The sequence below is a fragment of the Boleophthalmus pectinirostris genome, unplaced genomic scaffold, assembly GCF_026225935.1.
Source record: "Boleophthalmus pectinirostris isolate CB_2022bp ecotype Guang Dong unplaced genomic scaffold, ASM2622593v1 HiC_scaffold_17, whole genome shotgun sequence".
In the NCBI taxonomy this organism is placed as follows: Eukaryota; Metazoa; Chordata; class Actinopteri; order Gobiiformes; family Gobiidae; genus Boleophthalmus; species Boleophthalmus pectinirostris.
The window spans coordinates 19,439,809-19,461,819 of record NW_026571115.1 but is presented as its reverse complement, the minus strand read 5'-3'; the positions used below and the strand labels follow the sequence as shown (position 1 = coordinate 19,461,819).

The 22,011-nt window shown below is 39.4% G+C and overlaps 2 protein-coding genes and 1 long non-coding RNA gene across 9 annotated transcripts; 2 read left to right on the top strand and 1 right to left on the bottom strand.

Moving 5' to 3' along the window:
- Positions 1-351: 351 nt before the first annotated feature.
- Positions 352-14,846, bottom strand: LOC110168271 (nuclear GTPase SLIP-GC-like). Of its 4 annotated transcripts, none has more exons than XM_055152591.1 (21): positions 14,726-14,846; positions 13,884-13,987; positions 13,455-13,567; positions 8,295-8,360; positions 7,817-7,847; positions 7,312-7,417; positions 5,621-5,834; positions 5,066-5,293; positions 4,806-5,000; positions 4,571-4,743; positions 4,071-4,158; positions 3,808-3,895; positions 3,615-3,733; positions 3,186-3,359; positions 2,977-3,128; positions 2,479-2,596; positions 2,308-2,416; positions 2,094-2,227; positions 1,937-2,015; positions 1,773-1,860; positions 352-1,689 (listed from the first exon to the last, which is right to left on the bottom strand). In XM_055152591.1, the coding sequence occupies exons 2-20, from the start codon at positions 13,948-13,950 to the stop codon at positions 1,778-1,780; spliced, it is 2,337 nt and encodes a 778-aa protein (XP_055008566.1). In that variant the 5' UTR covers positions 13,951-13,987; positions 14,726-14,846; the 3' UTR covers positions 352-1,689; positions 1,773-1,777. The 4 variants fall into 4 exon arrangements, with proteins under 4 accessions (XP_055008566.1, XP_055008565.1, XP_020789365.2 ...); XM_055152590.1 differs by having other exon boundaries at positions 1,782-1,860; XM_020933706.2 differs by lacking the exon at positions 8,295-8,360 and having other exon boundaries at positions 1,782-1,860.
- Positions 12,040-13,271, top strand: LOC129408608 (uncharacterized). 2 transcript variants are annotated; one of them, XR_008632037.1, is made up of 4 exons: positions 12,040-12,354; positions 12,540-12,669; positions 12,748-12,823; positions 12,976-13,271. It is a non-coding gene; the product is annotated as an uncharacterized LOC129408608 (long non-coding RNA). The 2 variants fall into 2 exon arrangements; XR_008632038.1 differs by having other exon boundaries at positions 12,040-12,669.
- On the top strand, positions 14,483-21,053 carry LOC110167717 (nuclear GTPase SLIP-GC-like). 3 transcript variants are annotated; one of them, XM_020933088.2, is made up of 23 exons: positions 14,483-14,563; positions 14,914-14,991; positions 15,059-15,171; positions 15,271-15,309; positions 15,827-15,934; positions 16,041-16,074; positions 16,158-16,253; positions 16,321-16,411; positions 16,488-16,704; positions 16,782-17,003; positions 17,078-17,269; positions 17,340-17,500; positions 17,637-17,718; positions 17,892-17,979; positions 18,120-18,241; positions 18,369-18,545; positions 18,620-18,771; positions 19,339-19,456; positions 19,912-20,020; positions 20,095-20,228; positions 20,295-20,376; positions 20,730-20,799; positions 20,870-21,053. In XM_020933088.2, exons 2-23 carry the CDS (start codon positions 14,925-14,927, stop codon positions 20,886-20,888), a joined length of 2,493 nt encoding a protein of 830 aa, XP_020788747.2. In that variant the 5' UTR covers positions 14,483-14,563; positions 14,914-14,924; the 3' UTR covers positions 20,889-21,053. The 3 variants fall into 3 exon arrangements, 2 of the variants coding, with proteins under 2 accessions (XP_020788747.2, XP_020788755.2); XM_020933096.2 differs by lacking the exon at positions 15,271-15,309; XR_002318994.2 differs by lacking the exons at positions 20,295-20,376; positions 20,730-20,799; positions 20,870-21,053 and adding an exon at positions 19,728-19,797.
- The last annotated feature ends 958 nt before the right edge of the window (positions 21,054-22,011 follow it).

Sequence of the window (22,011 nt, the reverse complement as noted above, 5' to 3'; positions counted from 1 at the left end):
TAACAACTGTTGTTCATTGGAAATCTTCCAGCCCCTGACTCCTTCAAAGTGCTTTAAAAAATAATAAAGACATTAAAATCACTTTACAAACATATCAGAACATAAATAATCACCATAAAATTAACACTAAAAGAGAAGAGAGAATAAAAACCTTTCAGTTATATGCACACCTAAACAGAAATGTTTTGAGCTTGGATTTTAATCAAAATAGAGGCCTGTCTCACATCTTCAGGAACGTCATTTCAGGTTGTAGCTCATAAACCGGAAATACTAGATCTATTTGATTCACTGATTTAAAAGAGCCTCACTGGCAAAGAAAAACCAACAAAAAACTGATAACAATACATTTTATTTGTTTTGGTTGTTTATTTTGTTTTGATCAAGATCAAGACAAGCAATTTCCCTTGTGGGTCAATAAAGTTTAAGTCTGAGAACAAATAAGAAATATTTCACAATCAAGGCACTCTGGGAAATATTGTTCTTAGTCGGTTTCTTCGTATTATTTTTCTTCTTGGTAGTAGATTGCATTTTTGTCCCTGTGACCTTGGACCAAAAGTCCCCAAACCGGGTGTGGGGCCAACCAGTCTGGCAAAAAATTTGATAAAATGCGCATCGCAACAATGTCCAAAGTGACCTAACTCAACAGCACCACCTAAAAGTCTCTCACTATGACAAAAAACACAGTCAAGTCAAGTCCAAGTGTTTTCGTCCAAATGAGTTCAGATTTGGCATGTCACATCTAGAGACAAAGGTGAACAACGTTTTTTATACTTAGGTTTTGGTACTCTTTACAAAAAGAAAATGCCAAAGAGCTTCTAATTTTAACGTTCACAAGAAACTGAGCATAGGAAAGCCTCAGATAGTTAACAGTTAGATACCTATAAAACATACAGTAAATCATTATCCATTCATTAGTGCACAAGGTCAGGCATCAAAATGCTACATTTACAATAGTATTTCATCAAATTTGAGTCATTCAGCATAATGTGTATAATTGAGAAATCTTTTGGTGAGCTACTTGGAAGATGAAGAGCTACTGGTAGTTCCCGAGCTACAGGTTGGAGACCCCTGCTTTGCCCATAGAACACGGTGAAAAACACCTTAGTTTCCTGCTTCTTTGATGACTTCTCACAGCCACAAATAAAGATGTCATTACGAGGTGCGTACAATGACAGTTACTTATGTAACTATAGTTCTGTGAATCATGCAAAGTCAAAGTGATGGAAAATCGGCAAAGACATTATTTTGGTCACTCCTGTCAATACAGTTAGTTACACCAAAACTGTATTGCACAAAATTGTTGGTTCAATGTCCTGGACCACACAGTGTTCCTCTGGGACACTGGAAATAAGGTGAAAATCAGATAGAGGCCTGAGCGGCTGTCGGGGAGAGACGTGTGCACTGGGGCGAGTGCCATCATCGCCACAAGTGGCTTTAATTTCACATTTGTTTTTACTCAAGGCATTCTCGTAGTCTGGAAAATGTTCATTCTCATGTAACTGCTTCTTATGAAGTATGCAACATTAGGGCCATAGATTTATACAATTCAGCTACTCACTGATGTCAGACATGCATTGTCAGTTGTGAACCACTGTGAAAAGTAAAAGACTAGGCTAGCTAGGATAAATAAACAAAGAATATTTTCAATTCTTCAGGAAGAATCAGAGCATGTCCATATCTGAGTCTGACCTGAAACAAAAACATGTTGAAATTAATTATCTAGGTTCATTTGAATGCACAAAGGCAAATAAAATAAAGCAAAATCAATGTACAATTCTTACAAAAGTAGATCATCTTCTTCGTCTGTGCTCATCAGTTCATTTTGGTGTTTTGTAACTTCATCAAATTCACTGGAGATATCTGAAAAATGACAATGAAATGAACTCTTCACTCTTCATATCCACAAGAATGACATATAGGAATTTATTCATCTCACCTGGAATAGACATTTCTCTTGTCAATGACAGCTCAATGGCTTTGTGCAAGTTCTCACTCAATGTATTTAGGACATCATTCTGTGTGAGCAGAAAAACAGTACAGTACAAAAATAAAATCTCTCCTCTCACATAAAGTAGGTTTATTTACTAACAAACCATCAGGGTTTGGAGCTGGCTCAACATATTAGCTTTGGCACAGTCAAACATTGTATCCTTTACTTCTTGGATGTAGGCCTCAAGTGTATGTCTCATTCTTTCTAGACTGCCTTTGCCACTTGAGCCTGCTGCTTCTGTAGAATTAACAATATGTTACCAAAGTTAATGAAGTACATATGCACTGTATAGTGTCTTTAGTTCACATTGGCCTTACTTTTGTAGCATTCTTGCATAGTTTCTTTCACAGTCTGTGCTAGACTGTTGTAGATCATTTTCTTGCGGTTTCTGATTATTTTAATAAGTCTTGTTTTAATTTTTTCTTCCTGAATAAAACAGAAAGTTTCTTTATTTTCAAAAGCTTAATGCTAAATTACCAATGTTTTACCTGTGCTCTGATAAATAAAAGTTGTAAGTTGAGCTCTTTGTATTTTTGCATTAGTACTGCTGTGCCCAGTGAAAATTTGTGGATGGCTCCATAAAAGTTTCCTGATTTTCCATTGTTTCTTAAAATAAGAACAAAACACAAATCATGTCATATTAATTCCACAGTACTATTTTTTGTTTTGGTACAATTTTCAGACCACAGTCAACAGAAGAACTAATCACAAATGTAGTATAACACAATAGAAATGTAGTAGAAATGCTAGTATAACACTGAACTCTTCTGTAGCAACTCGGTCTTGCAGCACATAGTTGTTTTAATTACAAATATAGTGGGCCTACTGACAACGATGATTCGGTAATGAAGACAAGACAACCACAAACAACATGACAATCTAAAGCTCTAGTAATCAAGGCCTGGAGACAAAAAGAGCTGCAGTTAAACTTGATGGATTGTCTTGATTATTGCCTTATGTGAAAAAAATATAGATTATAAACTTACGGGAAAGCCTTTCGGAAATCCTCTTGAATGCTTTTGGTCAGAAATGCAGACAATGCTGAGTTGAGATTGATCACTTCCCCCCGGTTTGATCTGTGGACCCCGTTATTTTCAACAGCACACTTTAATGTTGAGTGGAAAGCACTGCCTGGTACCTGAAAAGGTTAAATAAGTTTAAATGCTTACATAAAAGAATTATTTCTGTTACCTACATTGTGTATTTTTTCCCATAGAGTTTTTTGGCAAAAACATCTGGAGTTCTCTGCACCTTTAGACAAACATTTGTCAAAAGTCATATATGCATCATGCATGGATGTTTGGACTTTTAAAAGATTGTCTTTTATGATTTTGTTTAGTTCTGCAACCAGCTGTGTTCGCTGCTGTGCCTGCAACACACAATAAGAAACATGCAGTTTAGATTTTTCATGTGCAGACTCTAGAGCAGAGCAGCTCCTGAGCACCACCACTAAATCATCCGAGCATAATAACAACCTCTAGTTTAAAAGAATAGTCTTACTCTATATGTAAACATAGACATAGTAGATACAAATTAATTTTAAGATAATCTTTTTTCTGCGGCTCAGAACCATATGGTTATGGTTGTGGAGCCCTGCTCTAGAATAGGCTTTAGGTCTACTTACCATATTAGTGGTTGCTTCTTTCATGAGAAAAATAATTCGATGGACACCATTAACATAGTTCAGTGTTTTTCCATGAAGCTCATTTAGACAATGAAGGAACTCTCTGAGTTTGGGTATTTCTGTAAGTGCACACAGTTTGAATTTACTTCAACACTGAAAAAAAAAACAATTTGCATTAACATGTTCTACATACCTGTTTCTTTTGGTTGTAAGTATTTTGGCTTTATAAATTCCTTTGAACTCACTGTGAATACTTCAAGGCAGTCCCCTTTCAAATGTTTCTGAAAATCATAATTGTAGATGTTTTTTTTTTGTTTTTGTTTTTTTGTTTAATTAATCAAATTTACCTAATATGACCTAATGCAAAGAATGCTAGTGGATAGGTAGGTTTTAATGTTGGAAACTACCTAGATAAAAATATAATTTGAATATAAATGTCCTGTTGTTGTAACAAACCTTCATAGTTGTAAATTTCTTAATTTCTTCCTTTACTAGGAGTTTAGCGGACATATTTTTGTCAAATATGTAACGCTGAACATCAGGCCTGGCAAAAGAAACAGGTTACTGTTAAATTGATTTTATTATTATTGTCAAGATTGCTATAATATTTGAAAGTGTCATTCTGACAGACACTTTTGTCTCTAATCAACCTAATTACTAAGTGTAGTTATGCACATTTGGGAATGTGGAAAACAGAACTGTTTAAATGTTAAGGAATTGGTTTATATAAGTGCAATTTAGTGGTGAGAGGTGGATAGATTATAAAATTATTGATAATATTATGAATGTTGTTTTGAAGATATGCAATGATAACAATACAAAAAGAGCAAATTATTTTTGATTTGATTGTCCTTTGTTACAAACTGGTGAAAGAAGAAATGAAATTTTCCTGTGTGTTTTTCCAGTCTAATTTTAGCATTCAGAAAAGCCTCTCAGCTTTGAAACTTTATACCTACACTTCATCGACATCTACTTTGTCAGTTTTGGTGCAGATGAAGTGAATATTCTGACAAATGCCACCATTTTCAGTGAGGCCACATGCACTTGTCAGGATTTCCCAAGCATCTCTGTCAGCTGCTGCACGATTCATATTAGTCACAATCCACACAGTTGAGCAACTATCTATAATCTTAAAACAAGTGTTAAATTAGAATAATACAATAAAACATGTGAAAACACTCATTGGATTACCTCTCTCCACATCTGATCTCTGCTCTTATTCCGGTCCCCATTTCCAGGAAGATCCACTAAAGTGACATGTTTAAGAAGGACATTGTTTGGTACTCTCACAGTCACACACTTCACCAGGGGCCAGAACAACCTCTTATTTAAGTCAATAACGTCACTTCTAGTATATGGAGCTATTTTCTCTTTCAGTTCTTTGGCCTGCGATGACAAATAATTGTTACATTGAACATAAAAGTTGTAATGTGGTAGGAGCTCATACTCACTGTTTCACAAGTTAATGTCTTCTTCACAGAGCGGAGAAATTCTGGTATTTCTCTGAAATATTTTGGGGCCATCAAGTGTTCAACTGATTTGTTTTTCCAAATATCTCCATAAAATGCTTCTAACTTCTCTGTAAGGTCAATATATTCACCATCATCCTCATCATCATTTTCATAATTTTGTGTCTCCCCAAAAAGGTTTTTTGCAGACCACAACTCATCTTCCCACTCCTAAACATGAAAAATATAGATACAATCTTTTCATTTATTCAGAATAAGGCAGGACAAATGGTGATTACACTTTAATGATGATTTTGTCCATGTGAATATGCAATTGTGCTATGCTGAAACAAAGACACTTTCCCCCACTCCCTCCTTCGATTAGACAGTCTGCCTTCTTAAAGATTTTAATTTACAGATGGAAATAACCAATCATAGTAAAGTATGAACTCTCAAAACAAGCGGATGACTTCATTTACCACTTAATAGCAATATAAAGATAAGTGTACATGAATCATGATCAAGTCTGGCTTCATAGATGATTCCTATATGACATACCATTACTGGGATGAAATCAATCTCTGCTTCATACTGTTTGCTCTGAGCAGTCTCCACTTTGATCAGGACTGTGGTGCAAGCGGACAGACTTCCAGTAGGCAAAAGATCTTTCTCTCCGATGACTGCATTGATCAAAGAGCTCTTTCCAGCCCCAGTTTGGCCAAAGACCCCAACCAGTTCTCTCTTTTCTTCCTTCAAATTGTTTAGTTCATTCCTTTAATTCAAGACAACAAATAGTAATATATTTCTCCAGTATGAATACAGAAGTGTGTGAGTCCTTACAGGTGTACTATATAACTTTTTGTTTGGGGGTCCATCACCTGCTTGTTTCTATGGAGATGGCACTGCTCTGCCTGGAATGTTCCACAGTATGACATTAAACAGCTATACCTAGTGTCGGAAAATCTTTAAATGTATATGATTATCTGATTTTGTAATGTCCGTTGTTGACGTCACTATTGATGTCACTTCCCGTTTGTTTTTTTTCCCTTGAGTTTCACCACGGCACTGGTTGTTTTTTCCCTGTGTGGTGTCTTTTGTGTGCGTTCATGCCTTTAGAGTAGTTGTGTGATGTTATTATATCATTGCTGTGCCAAGTGCTTCCTGTGTTTTAGTGTTATACATGTATAGTACATCTGTCTAATTCGCCGTTCCGTAAGGTTTACAGGGTCTGTCGGGTGTCCCATCGTATCTTCGCTATAAAAGCCGAGTGTAACCCGACACCAATTAAGCAGTAATAAGCACGCGGTGGCTGCAGCAGTGCAGTTGCGCTATTAATCCTATAGAGGGCGCCAAAGACCGCTGGGCCATTTCAGTATTCCCTGTGTTTGTTTTAGTCTGTATATTATTTGTTATTAATGTTATAAAGTTATTTATGTATACGTTTTATATATCATAATTCTAATATTGTTTTCTGTATCCTTTGTTCTTGTTTCAGCCACATACACACACACATACACATGCATCCAAATCCAGCCACGTGCCCATAACCTTGCCTTGGCAATATGAACCCGTAACTACAAATCTGCAATAAAGATCATTGGTGTACCAGCCCTCTCCGTGCCCACTCTCTGACCGGAGCCCCTCTTGCAAAATCTTATCAGATCAGCAAACACCAGAGTGTCCCACTCTATCACACCTAGTTTATTCAGTTACCAGTGTTTCTATTGCCCCAAAATACTCCACACCTCCTCAGAACCAACCTGTAACTTGGTGTGGTGTGGTCTCCATGACGATAGAAAGGTTTAATACTATACTGTGTAACATTCTTGTAAACATCTCCATGAAGAAAAGCATTTGATGGAACCTCCAGCAGAAAATTACACAATGCACCTTTCAGTTGGTTCATTAATTCTAAAGCAAAGTTTCTAATGAAAGCATTTAGTGAGTGCATTATTCTGCACAAAGTTTGCTCTTGTGTGTTTTATGTATGTATGTATGTATGTATGTATGTATGTATGTATGTATGTATGTATGTATGTATGTATGCCTTATGTACATCCCTATTTGACCTCAGAGCCACATTTATTTACACTCCCGTTTAATACATTCTGCCTCAGCCTTTTCTGTTCTGTTCTCTCTTTTTTTGTCACAGTCTCCAAAAAAGCATTACAGGTTAAACATGGAAAGTGCTTATTTTGAATAAATAAAGCGATTTGATTATATTTGGCCCCATACATACAAATCCATACCTCAGAAAATCACCGAGTTCTGTGGTGTCTTTTCTTAGTTTTTCCTCAACATGTGCCATGATTTCTTTCACAGTCTTTAAAATTCCTTCTTCTCTAATACAGTCATCTGTAATAAAGTTGATAGTCAAGGTCATTTAAATACAATCAACCAATGAACCTGTCCAGGGCACTGGTGCTAGTGGCTAGACACTTCACCCACATTGCCTAGTATGAAAGTGGTGTGTGTGTGAGTGATGGTGGTGGTCAGAGGGACCGTTGGCACTGATTGGCATGGCAGCCGCACCTCTGTCAGTGTGCCCCAGGGCAGCTGTGGCTACAACAGTAGCTTACCATCACCAGGTACAGAGTGAATAAATAATATATATGCTGAATGTAATGCTCTGTAAAGCGTCTTTGTGACAAAAATGTCTGTGAAAAGCGCTATATAAATGGGGACTTGCTAAAGAATAGTTAAAACTTCATAAAAACTAAAATTATTTAAACTTAATATAAAAGCATTCTGTACCTTTGCCACTACAGCAGGTGCATGAAAAAACCTGAAGACAAATAGACACACACTGTAAGTACAGCATCTAAATAGCAGTATTTCACACAGTGCTATAATGTCCTACAAGTTACTTTTAGTCAACAAATGTATTCCAAATATGAGAGCATATTAAATCATATTGCTCTGCTTTGGACCACCACAAATCCAAAACAAATTCACAATACCAGTTTGTTTCCTGTGGATCCTAGTTGCTATTTTTAACAGCTAATGCTAGGTCCATGCTAGTATGGGGCTCTTCGACTGAAAAATAATTTACTTAATTGAATTATCAGAGGCAAAAGCTCGCTGCTGTGTTCTTAAGCAAGACACTTCATCCTTAAATGTGGTGAATGTTTAGTTTCTACAAAAACATATGTTGACAAAAAGTACTGCAAAATGTATTAATAAACAAGATTTACGATACCATATTTTGTGAGAAGCAGCTGTACATGCCTACCTCAGCAAAGGATGGCTCTTCAAATTTTGGTTCAGTATGTTTTTCATGATCACATGTTTGTTGACTCTGTAAATATAGTCACCGTGTTCTCAGTTTTAACCATGGACTAATCTAATATGTTTCATACAGCTAACTATGGAGCCCTACAGGGAACTTGTGTGAAGAAATAAATATCCTGCAATCTGAAGTTATCCATAATCATGAAGTTATCCAAGTGTAACAGAATACCCCCTTCCCCGGGTATAACCTGTCCAACCCTGTAGTACACTCGCCGTCTATCTGTCCTGGGTCAAACTATCCCTGGAATGGTTAAGTAGCCTATACCCCTCTGGGCCAGAATGTACCCCTTTATATTTGTAAATCTTATTTCTTATTAAACCTAATAAAGTGTCTCTCTATTTAGTATTCAGTATTTTACCAGGTAGGTCTGGGGGGTTTACTTTGGCCTGTTATATTTCAGGAGCCATCATCTGAACTCAGACTGAAGCAGGTCCCATAATACATTAGTTTATAATACATTGGTCATCCTGTTTTTTGTCAATAAAAAACATAATATGCTCAAATCTAGTGGTATCACCTCAGGCGTGTTTGAACATAAAAAATAAGGATGCTAGCTGCTAATATTTTGTCCCTATCCAGGGTTGTAGCAGCCCATCATTATTTGAAGCTGGCAAATTGGATAAGTTTTCTATTTACATCTGAAATTGTAATTCCAATTCAGTTCAATTCAAAAATATATGAACACATGAAAAGTTGAAATTATGTTCTCACTCTCAATCTTCTAAATGAAATAATAATAATAAGATAAGATCAAAAGCCCTATATGATGATGTCCACTCAGAGGCCAGCGACGTCGCCCGGACTGGCATCACAGGGGCCTCACCCTGGAGCCAGGCCTGGGGTGGGTGCTCGTCAGCGAGCGCCTGGTGGTTGGGCCTTCCTCCACGGAGTTCACCCCGGTGAACGAGAGGGTCGCGTCCCTGCGCCTTCGGGTCGGAGACAGGTCTCTCACTGTAGTGTCGACCTACGGGCTGAACAGCAGTGCAGAGTACCCGGCCTTCTTGGAGTCCTTGGGAGGGGTATTCAGTGCATGTAGACAGTGCACCGACCGGGGACTCCATTGTTCTCCTGGGGGACTTCAACGCCCACGTGGGCAACGACAGTGACACTTGGAGAGGGGTGATTGGGAGGAACGACCTCCCTGATCTGAATCCGAGTGGTGTTTTGTTATTGGACTTCTGTGCTAGGCACAGTTTGTCCATAACAAACACCATGTTTGAGCACAAGGGTGTCCATAAGTGCACGTGGCACCGGGACACCCTAGGCCGGTGTCTTGGACACTCGGGTGAAGAGAGGGGCTGAGCTGTCAACTGATCACCACCTGGTTGTGAGTTGGGTTCGCTGGTGGAGGAGGAAGCCGGAAAGACCTGGCAGGCCCAAGCGTGTAGTGAGGGTCTGTTGGGAACGTCTGGCGGAGCCCTCTGTCAGAGGGACTTTCAACTCGCACCTCTGGGAGGACTTCTCCCGGATTCCGGGGGAGGCTGGAGATACGGAGTCCGAGTGGGCTTCATTCTCGGCCTCTATTGTCGATGCGGCTGCTCGGAGCTGTGGGCGTAAGGTCTGTGGTGCCTGTCGCGGCGGCAATCCCCAAACCCCGTGGTGGACGCCGAAAGTAAGGGATGCTGTCAAGCTGAAGAAGGAGTCCTATTGGGCCTTGCTGGCTCAGGGGACTCCTGAAGCAGCTGACGGGTACCGGCGGGCCAAGCGTGCTGCAGCCCGTGTGGTTGCGGAGGCAAAAACTCGGAGCTGGGAGGAGTTCGGGGAGGCCATGGAGAAGGACTGTCGGACGGCCTCAAAGAGATTCTGGCGGGGGGAGAGCTGTTGACCTCGACTGGGGATGTTGTCCGGCGGTGGAAGGAATACTTTGAGGATCTCCTCAGTCCCACTGTCACGTCTTCCGAGGAGGAAGCCGAGACTGGGGACTCAGAGGCGGACTCATCCATCACCCTGGCTGAAGTCACTGAGGTGGTTGGCAAGCTCCTTGGTGGCAAGGCTCCAGGGTTGGATGAGATCCGTCCTGAGTACCTTAAGTCTCTGGATGTTGCAGGGCTGTCTTGGCTGACACGCCTCTTCAACATCACGTGGCAGTCGGGGACAGTACCTCTGGACTGGCAAACCGGAGTGGTGGTCCCTCTGTATAAGAAGGGGTACAGGAGGGTGTGTTCCAACTATAGGGGATCACACTTCTCAGCCTTCCCGGTAAGGTCTATGCCAGGGTACTGGAGAGGAGAATCCAGCCGATAGTCGAACCTCGGATCCAGGAGGAGCAGTGTTTTTCGTCCTGGCCGTGGAACACTGGACCAGCTCAACACTCTCCATCGGGTGCTCGAGGGTTCATGGGAATTTGCCCAACCAGTTCACATGTGTTTTGTGGATCTGGAGAAGGCATGCGACCATGTCCCTCGTGGTGTCCTGTGGGGGGTGCTCTGGGAGTATGGGGTCCGGGGCCCTTTGCTAAGGGCTGTCCGGTCCCTGTATGACCGGAACAGGAGCTGTGTTCGCATTGCCGGCAGAAAGTCAGACCTTTTCCAGGTGCATGTTGGACTCCGCCAGGGCTGCCCTTTGTCACCGGTTCTGTTTCTCAGCGCAGTCAGGGGCCGGAGGGGGTCCGGTTTGGGGACCACAGGATTTCATCTCTGCTGTTTGCAGACGATGTTGTCCTGTTGGCTTCATCGAACCTTCATCGCTGTATTGGACCATTGTGGTGAAGCAGTCTTCGTTCCTACTCTCACCTATGGTCATGAGCTCTGGGTAGTGACCGAAAGGACAAGATCGCAGATACAAGCACTCGAAATGAGTTTCCTCCGCAGGGTGGCTGGGCGCACCCTTAGAGATAGGGTGAGGAGCTCAGTCACACGGGAGGAGCTCGGAGTAGAGCCGCTGCTCCTCCACGTCGAGAGGAGCCAGTTGAGGTGGCTCGGGCATCTGTTCCGGAGGGCTCCTGGATGCCTCCCTCGGGAGGTGTTCCAGGCATGTCCCGCCGGAAGGAGGCCCCGGGGAAGACCCAGGACATGCTGGAGGGACTATGTCTCTCGGCTGGCCTGGGAACGCCTCGGGGTCCCCCTGGAGGAGCTGGAGGACGTGTCTGGGGTGAAGGAAGTCTGGGAGTCCCTGCTTAGGCTGCTGCCCTCGCGACCCGGCCCCGGATAAGCGGACGAAAATGGATGGATGGATAATAAGATAAAAGGAAAAGTCCAAAGGTCTTCCCAGAGTTAAGCCTGAACAGATTGTGTGCGGGGTGAATTGCATCACTCACAATTGTTATCAGGTTTTGCGGATGAGGCGGGTGGTGTATATGTCTTACAGCTTCGGCCACACACAGTGCTGCAGCTACAAAGGATGATCTCAGTGGTTCCTCTGTTGGATGTGGTCATGATGGGTAGTTAGACACTTGCCCGCCCTTGTAGAGACACGCTTCCATGCAAATGTGTCACATCAAATATCACGACTATGTGACAATGTATGTGACTATAGCAGCACTTTTAACAGACTCATGTCATTTTGCAGAAGATGGGTCCCACAAAAGGGGTTTAGGGGGTCCTGACACCGAACGGGGCTGAGTTGAAACAAAAAATCCTAAACTTGTAATGTCCTGATGTGTGCACCAATGAAAAATCATAGTAAGAAAAAGGTAGCAAAATAATCATGATGGAGATGCCTGGCTCCCAAACTATGACACTACACTGAAAAAACGGTCTGAGAGGGGTTGCTCAAATTGCAAAAACAAATTTGACAACAATAACATCACTTTTTTACGTTTCTCTGTCAAGCATGTTTAAATCTTACAAACATCGCTTGATTGTGGCCGATGTGAGACCTGCATGTTTTAATCAGGTTGAGGAAACATGACTTTATTATAATCTCTGGTGAGGCTCCTCCCTCTGGAATTCTCCTCCCCAAAACTTTTGGAGGGAAAATTCAAATGTAACAGGACACAGGACAGATACAGGAGCAGAGGACACACAGTGTGGAGCAGGAGGATTATGGAGCTGATCTGGAGGTGAGACTTTTCAAAGATTTTATTATGTGCTTCTCCGGCCTAGAATGTCGTCATTGTTAAAACATGTTTGTGGTGTTTTATTTGAAATTAGAGTTAATGTAAGGACTCCTTGAAACAAATTGTTTTTGACTGTCCATCTACAAGAGTGTGACACTTGTACTAAGATTTGAATGTGTTTGTTCCAGAGTCGTCTACAAAGAGTGACGTCCAGAGCTCTGCTGGAGCTGTGGGGAAGTTCATGAATGTTATAGTTGATGTTTCAGAAAAAAGGAAGATGTTTGAGAACCAACAAAACACAGACCACAGATGAACAAAGTAAGTAAACCAACTAAAATAATTTTACATTTTTTCAAAATGAACTTCCTATTGAAACTGTTATCGTGCTTGTACAAGGTGATGTGGCATTAGGAGGACTTTATACCAGATGCCCTCCCTGTTACTGTGTTTAGAGGAAGAAAAGCAGCACATGGTGAGTTTTGTTTCTGCAGATACAGTTCTAATGTTCTTGTGATTCTGTTCTGGTCCATTATTGTAGTAATAAGTACTTTAAGTGTATTTAAACATGTACAACAGAGTAGATCATCAGAATGTGATCATCATGTGTTATTCCTGTGTCCACAGGCAGAGACCAGAGCTTCTTCACTGGAATAAATCTTCACACTGTCCAGCTCCAAAGTGTGTATCTCTGTCCCTGTGCTCTCTTTGTGTTTGATTCTGTTTAAGACAATACAGAACTGTGGAAAACTAAAGACTGTTTTTGTATTCTTTTACAGAATTAGATCAATTAAATTAAATTATACATACTTATACATTTCATGATAAGGTAACATAAGATAAATATGCATATTCAGCATGATTTGTTCAAATTTCATCAACATGAAAAAGTGATGTTCATGTTCCGAGAAAAATATGTGTAGAGGGGTTCGAAAAAAGTTTCAAAGCCTAAACATAATTTTATTGCGTGTCCATAACTTTCTTACGCAATTCCAGCAACTTTTTTTTTTCAGTGTAGGATATTGTGAAAGTTTCCTGAGGATTTGCTTTATTTCAGTTCCTCACATTTGTCCCCTGAGGGCTACATAGAAACCAAACAGACATACCTTTAATCCCTTTAGATATTTTTTAAACTTGGCCCTTGGACCAATCTTATGAATCAAGTGATCAATTTCAGAGTCTTCAAGACAGTACAGTCTGTGCATGTCAACTTTTGCTGCTGTGAAAACAAAAAAAATTAAAAACATTATACTTGCAATTAGGGCTGGGTCATATGGCCAAAAAATACAATCTCTATGTTTTTGCGCACACTGGACAATTAAGATTTTAAGTAAACTTCTTTCATAATAACAATCCTCAGTTTCAAAATTTGACAATTTTTCAAAATCTTGGTTATTCAAAACATAAATTAGCTAATCCAATTAATTAGATTAATTGCCCAGCTCCACTATGTACTTTTTATTTAAAATATTAAATAGGCCTTCACATGTCAACAATTAGGCGATTTGTAAAATTTGTAATAGTTTCATATTTACCTTGAAATAAATGTATCCAGTCATCCAAACCCCACTCCATTAATTTGTTACAGACAAACAAATCCATGTAGCCTAAGTAACCAAAGGGCTATAATCCAAATGGGCTATAAGGCAAGAAAAACATCTAAATTCAATCTGAAGCCAGATTTATTTTAAATTAGTGTGATATCACGATTCATTGATTAGGCTACATGAAATCAAATTTGCAGGAGGATTAGTGAATAAAGGGAGAGTGAAGTGGTTGAAAATGGTTTGGCGGTTCTTTATATTCATCATTCATGTGCTTACATTATTTACGTCTCTAAATTTCTAGCCAAAAACCGCTGGCTACGTTCAGGTTTCGCTTTCGATTTCTGTGAGTGTGAAACTGAACAGGCTGGTTTTGTGGCAGTAGGCTTGTAAAGTTTCGAGAGTCCCTGCTAATTGCTTTTTCGTATAATATTACATTCAGTAGAAGGATGTGTTACAGGTAAGGTACGGCCTCCTGCTGCAGTTGGAAAGTGCTTCGTTTCAAAATGTGTTTAAAAAACATATCAAACCAATAATTCACAAGCGCGTTTCAAATTACAACCGCAAAGCGCTGACAGGAGGAGTTTATCTAACTTCCTCCTTTAACATAACCTCAGCACCAAATATTCCTCCCTCTTATCTGCAGCTCTGAAGACTCTCTCGCGAACCAGGTAACAACTGTATAGGCTGTAACTTATAGCCCAGTGTAGAGAAGCCGATGCTTTTGATTGATTTGTAGCCATGTTTCAAGTTTTCAAAATCTTCGATAGGCCTAGACTAGTGCAGGAAGGATCACGGTTTTAGAATAAATGAAACAATAGAAAATAGCCTACCTGGCCTGGCGATAACAGTTCTGTAGTCTGGTGATAGGACCTGTCTAAAACAATAACCAAACGCAAAGATAAGTGCGCTCGTGTGTCTGATTTTGCCCACGTCTTTGGGCGCGTCCCTGCCTGCTTTGGTTATGAAGTAATCCCGCCTTTCACAAGTACTGACAATGAGCCATGTTTATACTTTACAGTTGTTTGCACAATGGACGAATTTGTTCGCAGTTTTTTAAATAAATGTAACCTCACCGAGTGGATAGAGAAATTTAAAGGTAAGCATGAAGCACTCTTTGTTGCATTTGTATATATAAATTTAATACATTATGTCTTTCCATCTAGAACAAGAAGTGGACAAAGAAAGTTTGCTCTGTCTTGGAGAAAATGATATTGAAAAGTTAATTCCAAAAGCAGGCCCAAGGGCCAGATTCATGAAAGGACTTCGAGAGTTAGAGGTATCTATATTAAAGGTTATTTGCAGTTATTATAGGTGTTAGAAAGATATTTGTGATGACCATTAGGGAGCAAATAGTTTATTATCTTGTTTACTGCAGAATCAAGTGTGTGAACAAGAGGAAGCTCATCCTAAACAGGTAAGTCTTAAAATGTTTGTTTCTCGGCTGGATGAGTTACAGGTTAAACCTGAAGAAGCAGCTTGGCAGATTGTGTTTCATTCAAAATGAAACCTAGTTTCTTTTGTATTTGAAGGTTTTATAGAGAGCGTTGTACTATCAGAGAGCCCTACCTGCCACAGGTCACAGTCCAGCTTTGTACAGACAGTTTCACCAGTTTATCTTGCCCAGGCGTCTATTGTTATAATTACAATTATAACAAAATCTTGGCAAAGCATAACTAGGCTACTCAAATAGGCCTAATTAAGTATATTTGTGTATACTACAGATTTTGCAAGGCAGACAAAAATATAGCCTTTTTATAAATAGGTTTATAAATTTGTTTATATGTTTAGAACTTGTAAAATTTAAATGCCATTATATTCTCGTCTCTATGTTTGAAAGTTTGCTATGACTCTTAATCACAGGACATGTTTGAGAAGAGTTTTCAGTGAGTTAGTTGTTGGACCCCTGCAGCTGATATGAGTGTTCTCCACAGGGTGGCGCTCATGGGGGGGAGAGAGGGCAGGAGGAGCGCGGGTGTAGAGCAGCTGTTCCTTCACATCAAGAGGCGCAAACTTCAGGTGCATCTTGGATGCTCCCCGAGGTAGGTGTTCCTGTAGACTTCAGAAGTGCAGTTTATACAGAAAGTTAGTCAAGTAAATATGAAGTTGATATAGGTTTGTAGAAATAAGTCAAATATTTCTTTTTAGGATTTGCCATCTGCAGATACAACATGTGAAAATGGTAGGGTACATAAACTGTACAAATAATATATTAAATTCATCATAAATATTGAAAGACTGAACTTTTTTCAATAATATTCTCAGAACTGAATGTTATAAAAAGAAAAGGTCCACCTGCTGAGACAGACAGCCCTGCAAAAATCAAACGACAGGGTGACACTGCACCGGGATTGTCTAAGGGTAAAGATTCGGTTTGATTCTCAGCATTATTCTAAAAATCCGACTACATTCGTACTTCTTTGTACAGATGACTTAATACTGGATGAGGTGAAAAACGTAATAGGAGGGGTCCACGACACATTGACTCTTGAGAAAACCAAACTCAGTGTTTTTTTAAGGTAAGAACTCAGTACACACATTATTACTCATTTTCTTCTGAGTTTCAGTTTATATGAAAACTTTAATTTCTTTCAGAAAAAAAATTTGGGACTTGGGTACAGAGAAGAGGGACCTGGTAGGGGTCTTTGGTAAAACTGGAGCAGGAAAGAGCTCCTTGATTAATGCCATTGTTGAAGAGAAAGATCTTTTACCCACTGGAAGTCTGCAGGCATGCACCACAGTCATGATCAAAGTGGAGGCTAATACCCTAAGGAATAAATATGAAGCAGAAATAGAGTTCATATCTAAAGAGGTAAATGTGGTTTTATTAGGGGTCAGATATTAAATCTACATCTGTTAATCAACTGATAAATTTAATATTTATTTAAGGAATGGAAAGATGAGCTGTGGTCTTTGAAAAATCTTTTTGGCGAAATCTCAGATGAAGAAAAAATAGATGACGAAGAATATAATGAGAATATTGAAAAAATGACTGCTCTTTATGGAGATGAGTGGAAAGACAAATCTCCTGAAACCTTGATGGAGCCTAAATATTTTAAAGAAATACCAGAATTTCTTCGGTCCGGAAGAAAGATCATGCAAGTGGAATCAGTGAGTGTTAAAAGCCAAAATAGTATCATGATTTTTTTATTGAATGGGTAATTTTATTTCACAAATTTTTGCAGGCACAAGAGTTGGCTCCAAAAGTTCTCAAATACACTCGAAGTGACTCCAAAGATGGACAAAGATGGTTCTGGCCCCTGGTGAAGTGCGTGACTGTGAGAGTACCAAACAGTGAAATACTTGAACACGTCACTTTAGTGGACCTTCCTGGAAATGGAGACCGAAATAAGAGCAGAGATCAGATGTGGAAAAAGGTATTTTATTACAAAATGTTGGTGATATTTGATGCCTAACTTCAACAGTTCATAAACAAATGTGTTTCAGATTGTTGCCAGTTGTTCAACTGTTTGGATTGTGTCTGAAATTAACCGAGCAGCAGCCGATAGAGATGCTTGGGATATCCTAGAGACTACATGTAACCTCATGGGGAATGGTGGAGAATGTCAAAACATTCATTTCATCTGCACCAAGTGTGATGATGATGAGTGAGCAATTTATTATCGGTTATATTATATACTGAATATAAATAAGTTATTTTATTTGTCCTCTATGAAAAATCAGTGTAGTGTTAGACGTATGACCCAAGGCAGTCTAATTTATTGTCATGTTTATGTTTCAAAGCAACACAGACAGCATTTTGACAAGAAACCAAAAAGCCAAAGACTTAATGAGGAAAGAATTCAGTAAACTTCACAAAGTCAAGGTGAGTTTACTGACACTGTCAGCTCTCTGTAACTATTACTGACAAACTTGACCTATCCTGTGTTTAAAGTGTCCACACAATGGAACACACATGAGTATTTTCTGTCTGCTTATTATTGATAATCAGTAACAAAAGCTTTTGTACTAAACTAAAACGGATGGTTTGTTTCCTAGAAACAATTTAATGATGACTGCTTTGAAGTTTTCACCGTGAGCTCTAAAGAATTTTTCAAACAAAAAAAACTTACGAGTGTTGAAACTGGTGAGTTATAAATGTGCATGATGAGTGCTAAATTCTAGTAACTAAAGTACTTGTGTGCCCCAAAAACTAATATGCAACCTGTATGCATATATCTCATACTGACAGTGACACAGGTTTCAGTATATTGTATTTTGTTACAGAAATACCCAAACTCCAAGAACTCCTTCGAGGTCTAAATGACCAGCATGATCACACTCGGAACTATGTCTGCGGAGCCTATGGGATTCTGTCTCTGATCAAAGGAGCAAAACTGGGAAATATGGTAAAAAAAAAAGACTATTACACAGGGAGGCCATGACACACACACACACACACACACACACACCTCTCTGCTGTGTTTCTCTGTCTCACTTTGAGCTATTAGTTTCCTTTGCATTGTTTTATTTCAGGATCCTCTTCTGACTGCACAGTTGTCTGAGAACCTGACTAGAATCACAGAACTGGAGCTTCAGAAAGTCAAACTGTCCATGGACAAAATGTTTGAGGTGTTTAAAAAATGCCTGAGTGAGGGTGTGGAGGAGTCAAAGACTAAGGCTGAACTGGTCTTAAAGAAGAAACTAAACCCTGTAAGAACATCTGTACATAAAAACAACATTTAATTCACATGAGTATAATTCTTTTTGTTCTACATGTTTTTAAGAAAGGTGGTGGGCGTAATTTTCACAGGCCACTGAAATGTGCATTGCAAAACAGTGGAATTCACAAAACTAAGAAAAAACAAATCAACCTCAATGAAGCAATATCATCCTCTCTAACCGAGAGCATTGATGAAGAGTTCAGGAGAACATTCCCGTAAGATTAATTTATTAATTTATTTATGTATTCATCTATCTTATGTATTTATCTATTTATTTAAAAAGGGACTATGTACAAAAAGAACATAAATGTTGCCATTTGATGCATTGGACCAGAGCACACACAAGAACATACAGACAGACAGACATACACATTCATACAGACCCAGTACCACTGGCGTGTAGGACCTAAAGAGACTAATGGTTGCAGTTGTGGGTGCTCTTTAGGGATTTTTAGATCAGTCTTAAAACCTTTGACTTTAATACAGGACTTAATATTGTCAAGCAGCATATTGCACTGTGTAGTGGCCATCACTAAACAAAGCTGATCATCCAAAAGAGGAGTGATGGAGGTATGGTGCAGTCAAGCAGAGAAGCTATTTTTGTAGACTGTACAGTTTTCAAAACTTACAGAAATATTAAAAACTTACAAGATTATGTTTGGAAATTAGACCATCACTGTTATCAAAAATGTTTAGGGCATGCTTATACACGACTATAAAGGTCATTTTTGTTCATTCACCATTGCACAAGGTAATCGTCATTATTCTTTTTCTATTTTTAGAAATGATGCGAAATCTGGACCTTTATATGGAGTAATTCATGCATTTTCACTTGACACAAACCGACTGGTTCAACAGTACAAGATGTTTGAACTTCAGTTGACATTTATCAAGACTGAGGTAAAATAACACATAACATGTATAATATGTGAATTAGTATATGCAAAATAACTTTATGTACAGTACATTATTATTGATCGCGAATACAAGCTGTCGAAATAAGTTTCCTCCGCAGGGTGGCTGGGTGCTCCCTTACACATAGGATGAGCAGCTCAGTCACACGGGAGGAGCTTGGAGTAGAGCTGCTGCTCCTCCACGTCATCTATGTTGTCTATGTTGTCTAATGTTTCATCGGGATGAGGCCCCAAGTAAGACCCAGTATGCACTCCAGGGACCATGTCTCTTGGCTGGCCTGGGAATGCCTTGGGGTTCCACCAAAGGAGCTGGAGCAAGTGTCTGGGGTGAGGGAAGCCTGGGAGTCTCTGCTTAGACTGCTGCCCCTGCAACCTGGCCCTTGATAAGCGTAAGAAAATAGATGGATAGATGGGCATTATGTACATGTTTCTTTTTATAAGGTAACCAATGTCAAGGCAAAACTTTGCAAAAATATTCGTGATCGCAAAAAGATCATCTACTGCAGTCTGACAGAGACCGTGAAAGAGACGATGCAAGAATGTTACAGTGGTCAGTCTTTCATGTTATGTTCAGACACCTGTTTTACAGTATACAGTAGACTGCTATATACTTCTCATTTGCAGAAGCAGCACAGCACAGAGGTGCAGGCAGTCTAGAGAAGATGAGACGTACAGTTGAAATGCACCTCCAGAATGTAAAGGACACAATGTTTCACAAAGCCAAAGATGAGGTGTTGACCCAACTGAAGGACTTGATGGTACGTTACTGTAGTTAAGTTTTTTAAGATGGCTTTACATTTATTCATACATGTTTGATGAAACAGGATGATGTCGAGAAACAGCTGAGGGATACTCTGCAAGAATCTATTGAACTCTCATTCAAAACTGACCACCAGTCAATCCCAGGTAGACAGTACACACACTTTTGAAATATCATCACAATTGGTCTCATGCATGGATCAGGCAAATTCATACTTCATCAGAAGCAAGAAATTTGTTCTTACGCCTGGAGTTGGAAGAACAGAAGGACATCATTTGTTCCCAAAGCTTGCTCTGTAGGGCTTTCTAACAACTCAGCTGTGATTGGTTGCAAAACAATTCAGCCATTTTGATCAGCATATAACAAATATAAAAACTGTGCTGCCATCATTTTTCTGATAATGAAAGGAAAGTGCCATTGAGTAGTTTAATAGCAGAACTTCTCATGACATATAAAAAGTTCAAGCCCCAAAGCCATTGTTTCTTTATTCTCGTTAAAGATTTTGAGCGTCAGTATGTCTTGGTGAAGAAACACTTTGATGACCTGTCAAATAAAGATGACCTTGCTTGGTAGGTACAGGTTACAGAAGAGAATAGTATTTTATAATTTACATTGTGCTAATTCAATGTTTCCATGAAGGCCTGATCTGTTTGACTGATGCATGTTGTGAGTGGAAGCAGAGCTGATGAACTGGAGCCTGCCGCAACCAACCAGACAACAGCATACAACAATTCCATTTACTTTACATTTCCATTTCTAAAAATACATTGTCAAAGTGATATGTACTTTTTACATATGCAAATACATTCTGATGTCAGAGTAATTTTATTGTGTGTTTTTTTACATGTCAATAACATGTAGAGACATGTAGAACAGGATGAAAGATGTAAAGCAGGAAAAAAGTATTTTTTTGCACAGTAAAGTATAAAATTACTCAAGCAGAGGTAGTGAAGTTACTGTAATTGGAAGGACAAAACATTAATGCAAAAAATCTGTAAAGGCAACAGCACTGAGAAAAACTAAGATCATCTGAAGAAGTGGTGCAAGAAACACAAATGTTCAAATCAGTAGCTCAGTTGCTAGAACATTTGTCCACTGACCCAAAACTGGGCGGTTCAAATCCTGCTCTAGATGTAAACATCATTGGTTGAGCGGTCAGATCTACTGACCTACAGGTTAGCTGTTGTGGGCCCAACACAGATGAATGTTGTTGTTGTGTCCTTGGGCAAGACACTTAACCTACCTTGCCCCATATGATGTTCTTGAGTGTTTTCCAAACCCACTGGACTCTTTCTGGTCATTTTCAGTGCTCAATTATTTTCACTCAAGAGTTAGTCTTTAATATTACATATTTTTTCTGTTTCCATCAGAGGGTGCATACACTAATCAAAGTATTTGAAAGGAATTTTCAGCTTTATAGGCTGCATGCATATCTTTATCATTTTAAAAGTCTCAAATACTATTGAAGTTTGACTTCAAGAAATAAAGACTAGTGCTATTTGATAGAAGACATGGGTGTTTTTTTTTTTTTTTTTTTTGCAGCGACACATAGGCCTACATTTTTAAAATTGCGTTTTTCATAAGAGCCAATAGGTGGAGCAAGATGACCAGTGATGAGTCCTCTCAGTTGCGTCTCAAAGTGGTGATAAGCAGACATTCAGTGTGTTTGGTTAAAGCGTTAGGCGCTTACTGACTGAATCCGCAATAGTCAAATGATGCCTATATCATGCCATAATTTCTCAAATTAAATAATAATGACTTATCTGTGGTAGCTACTACAG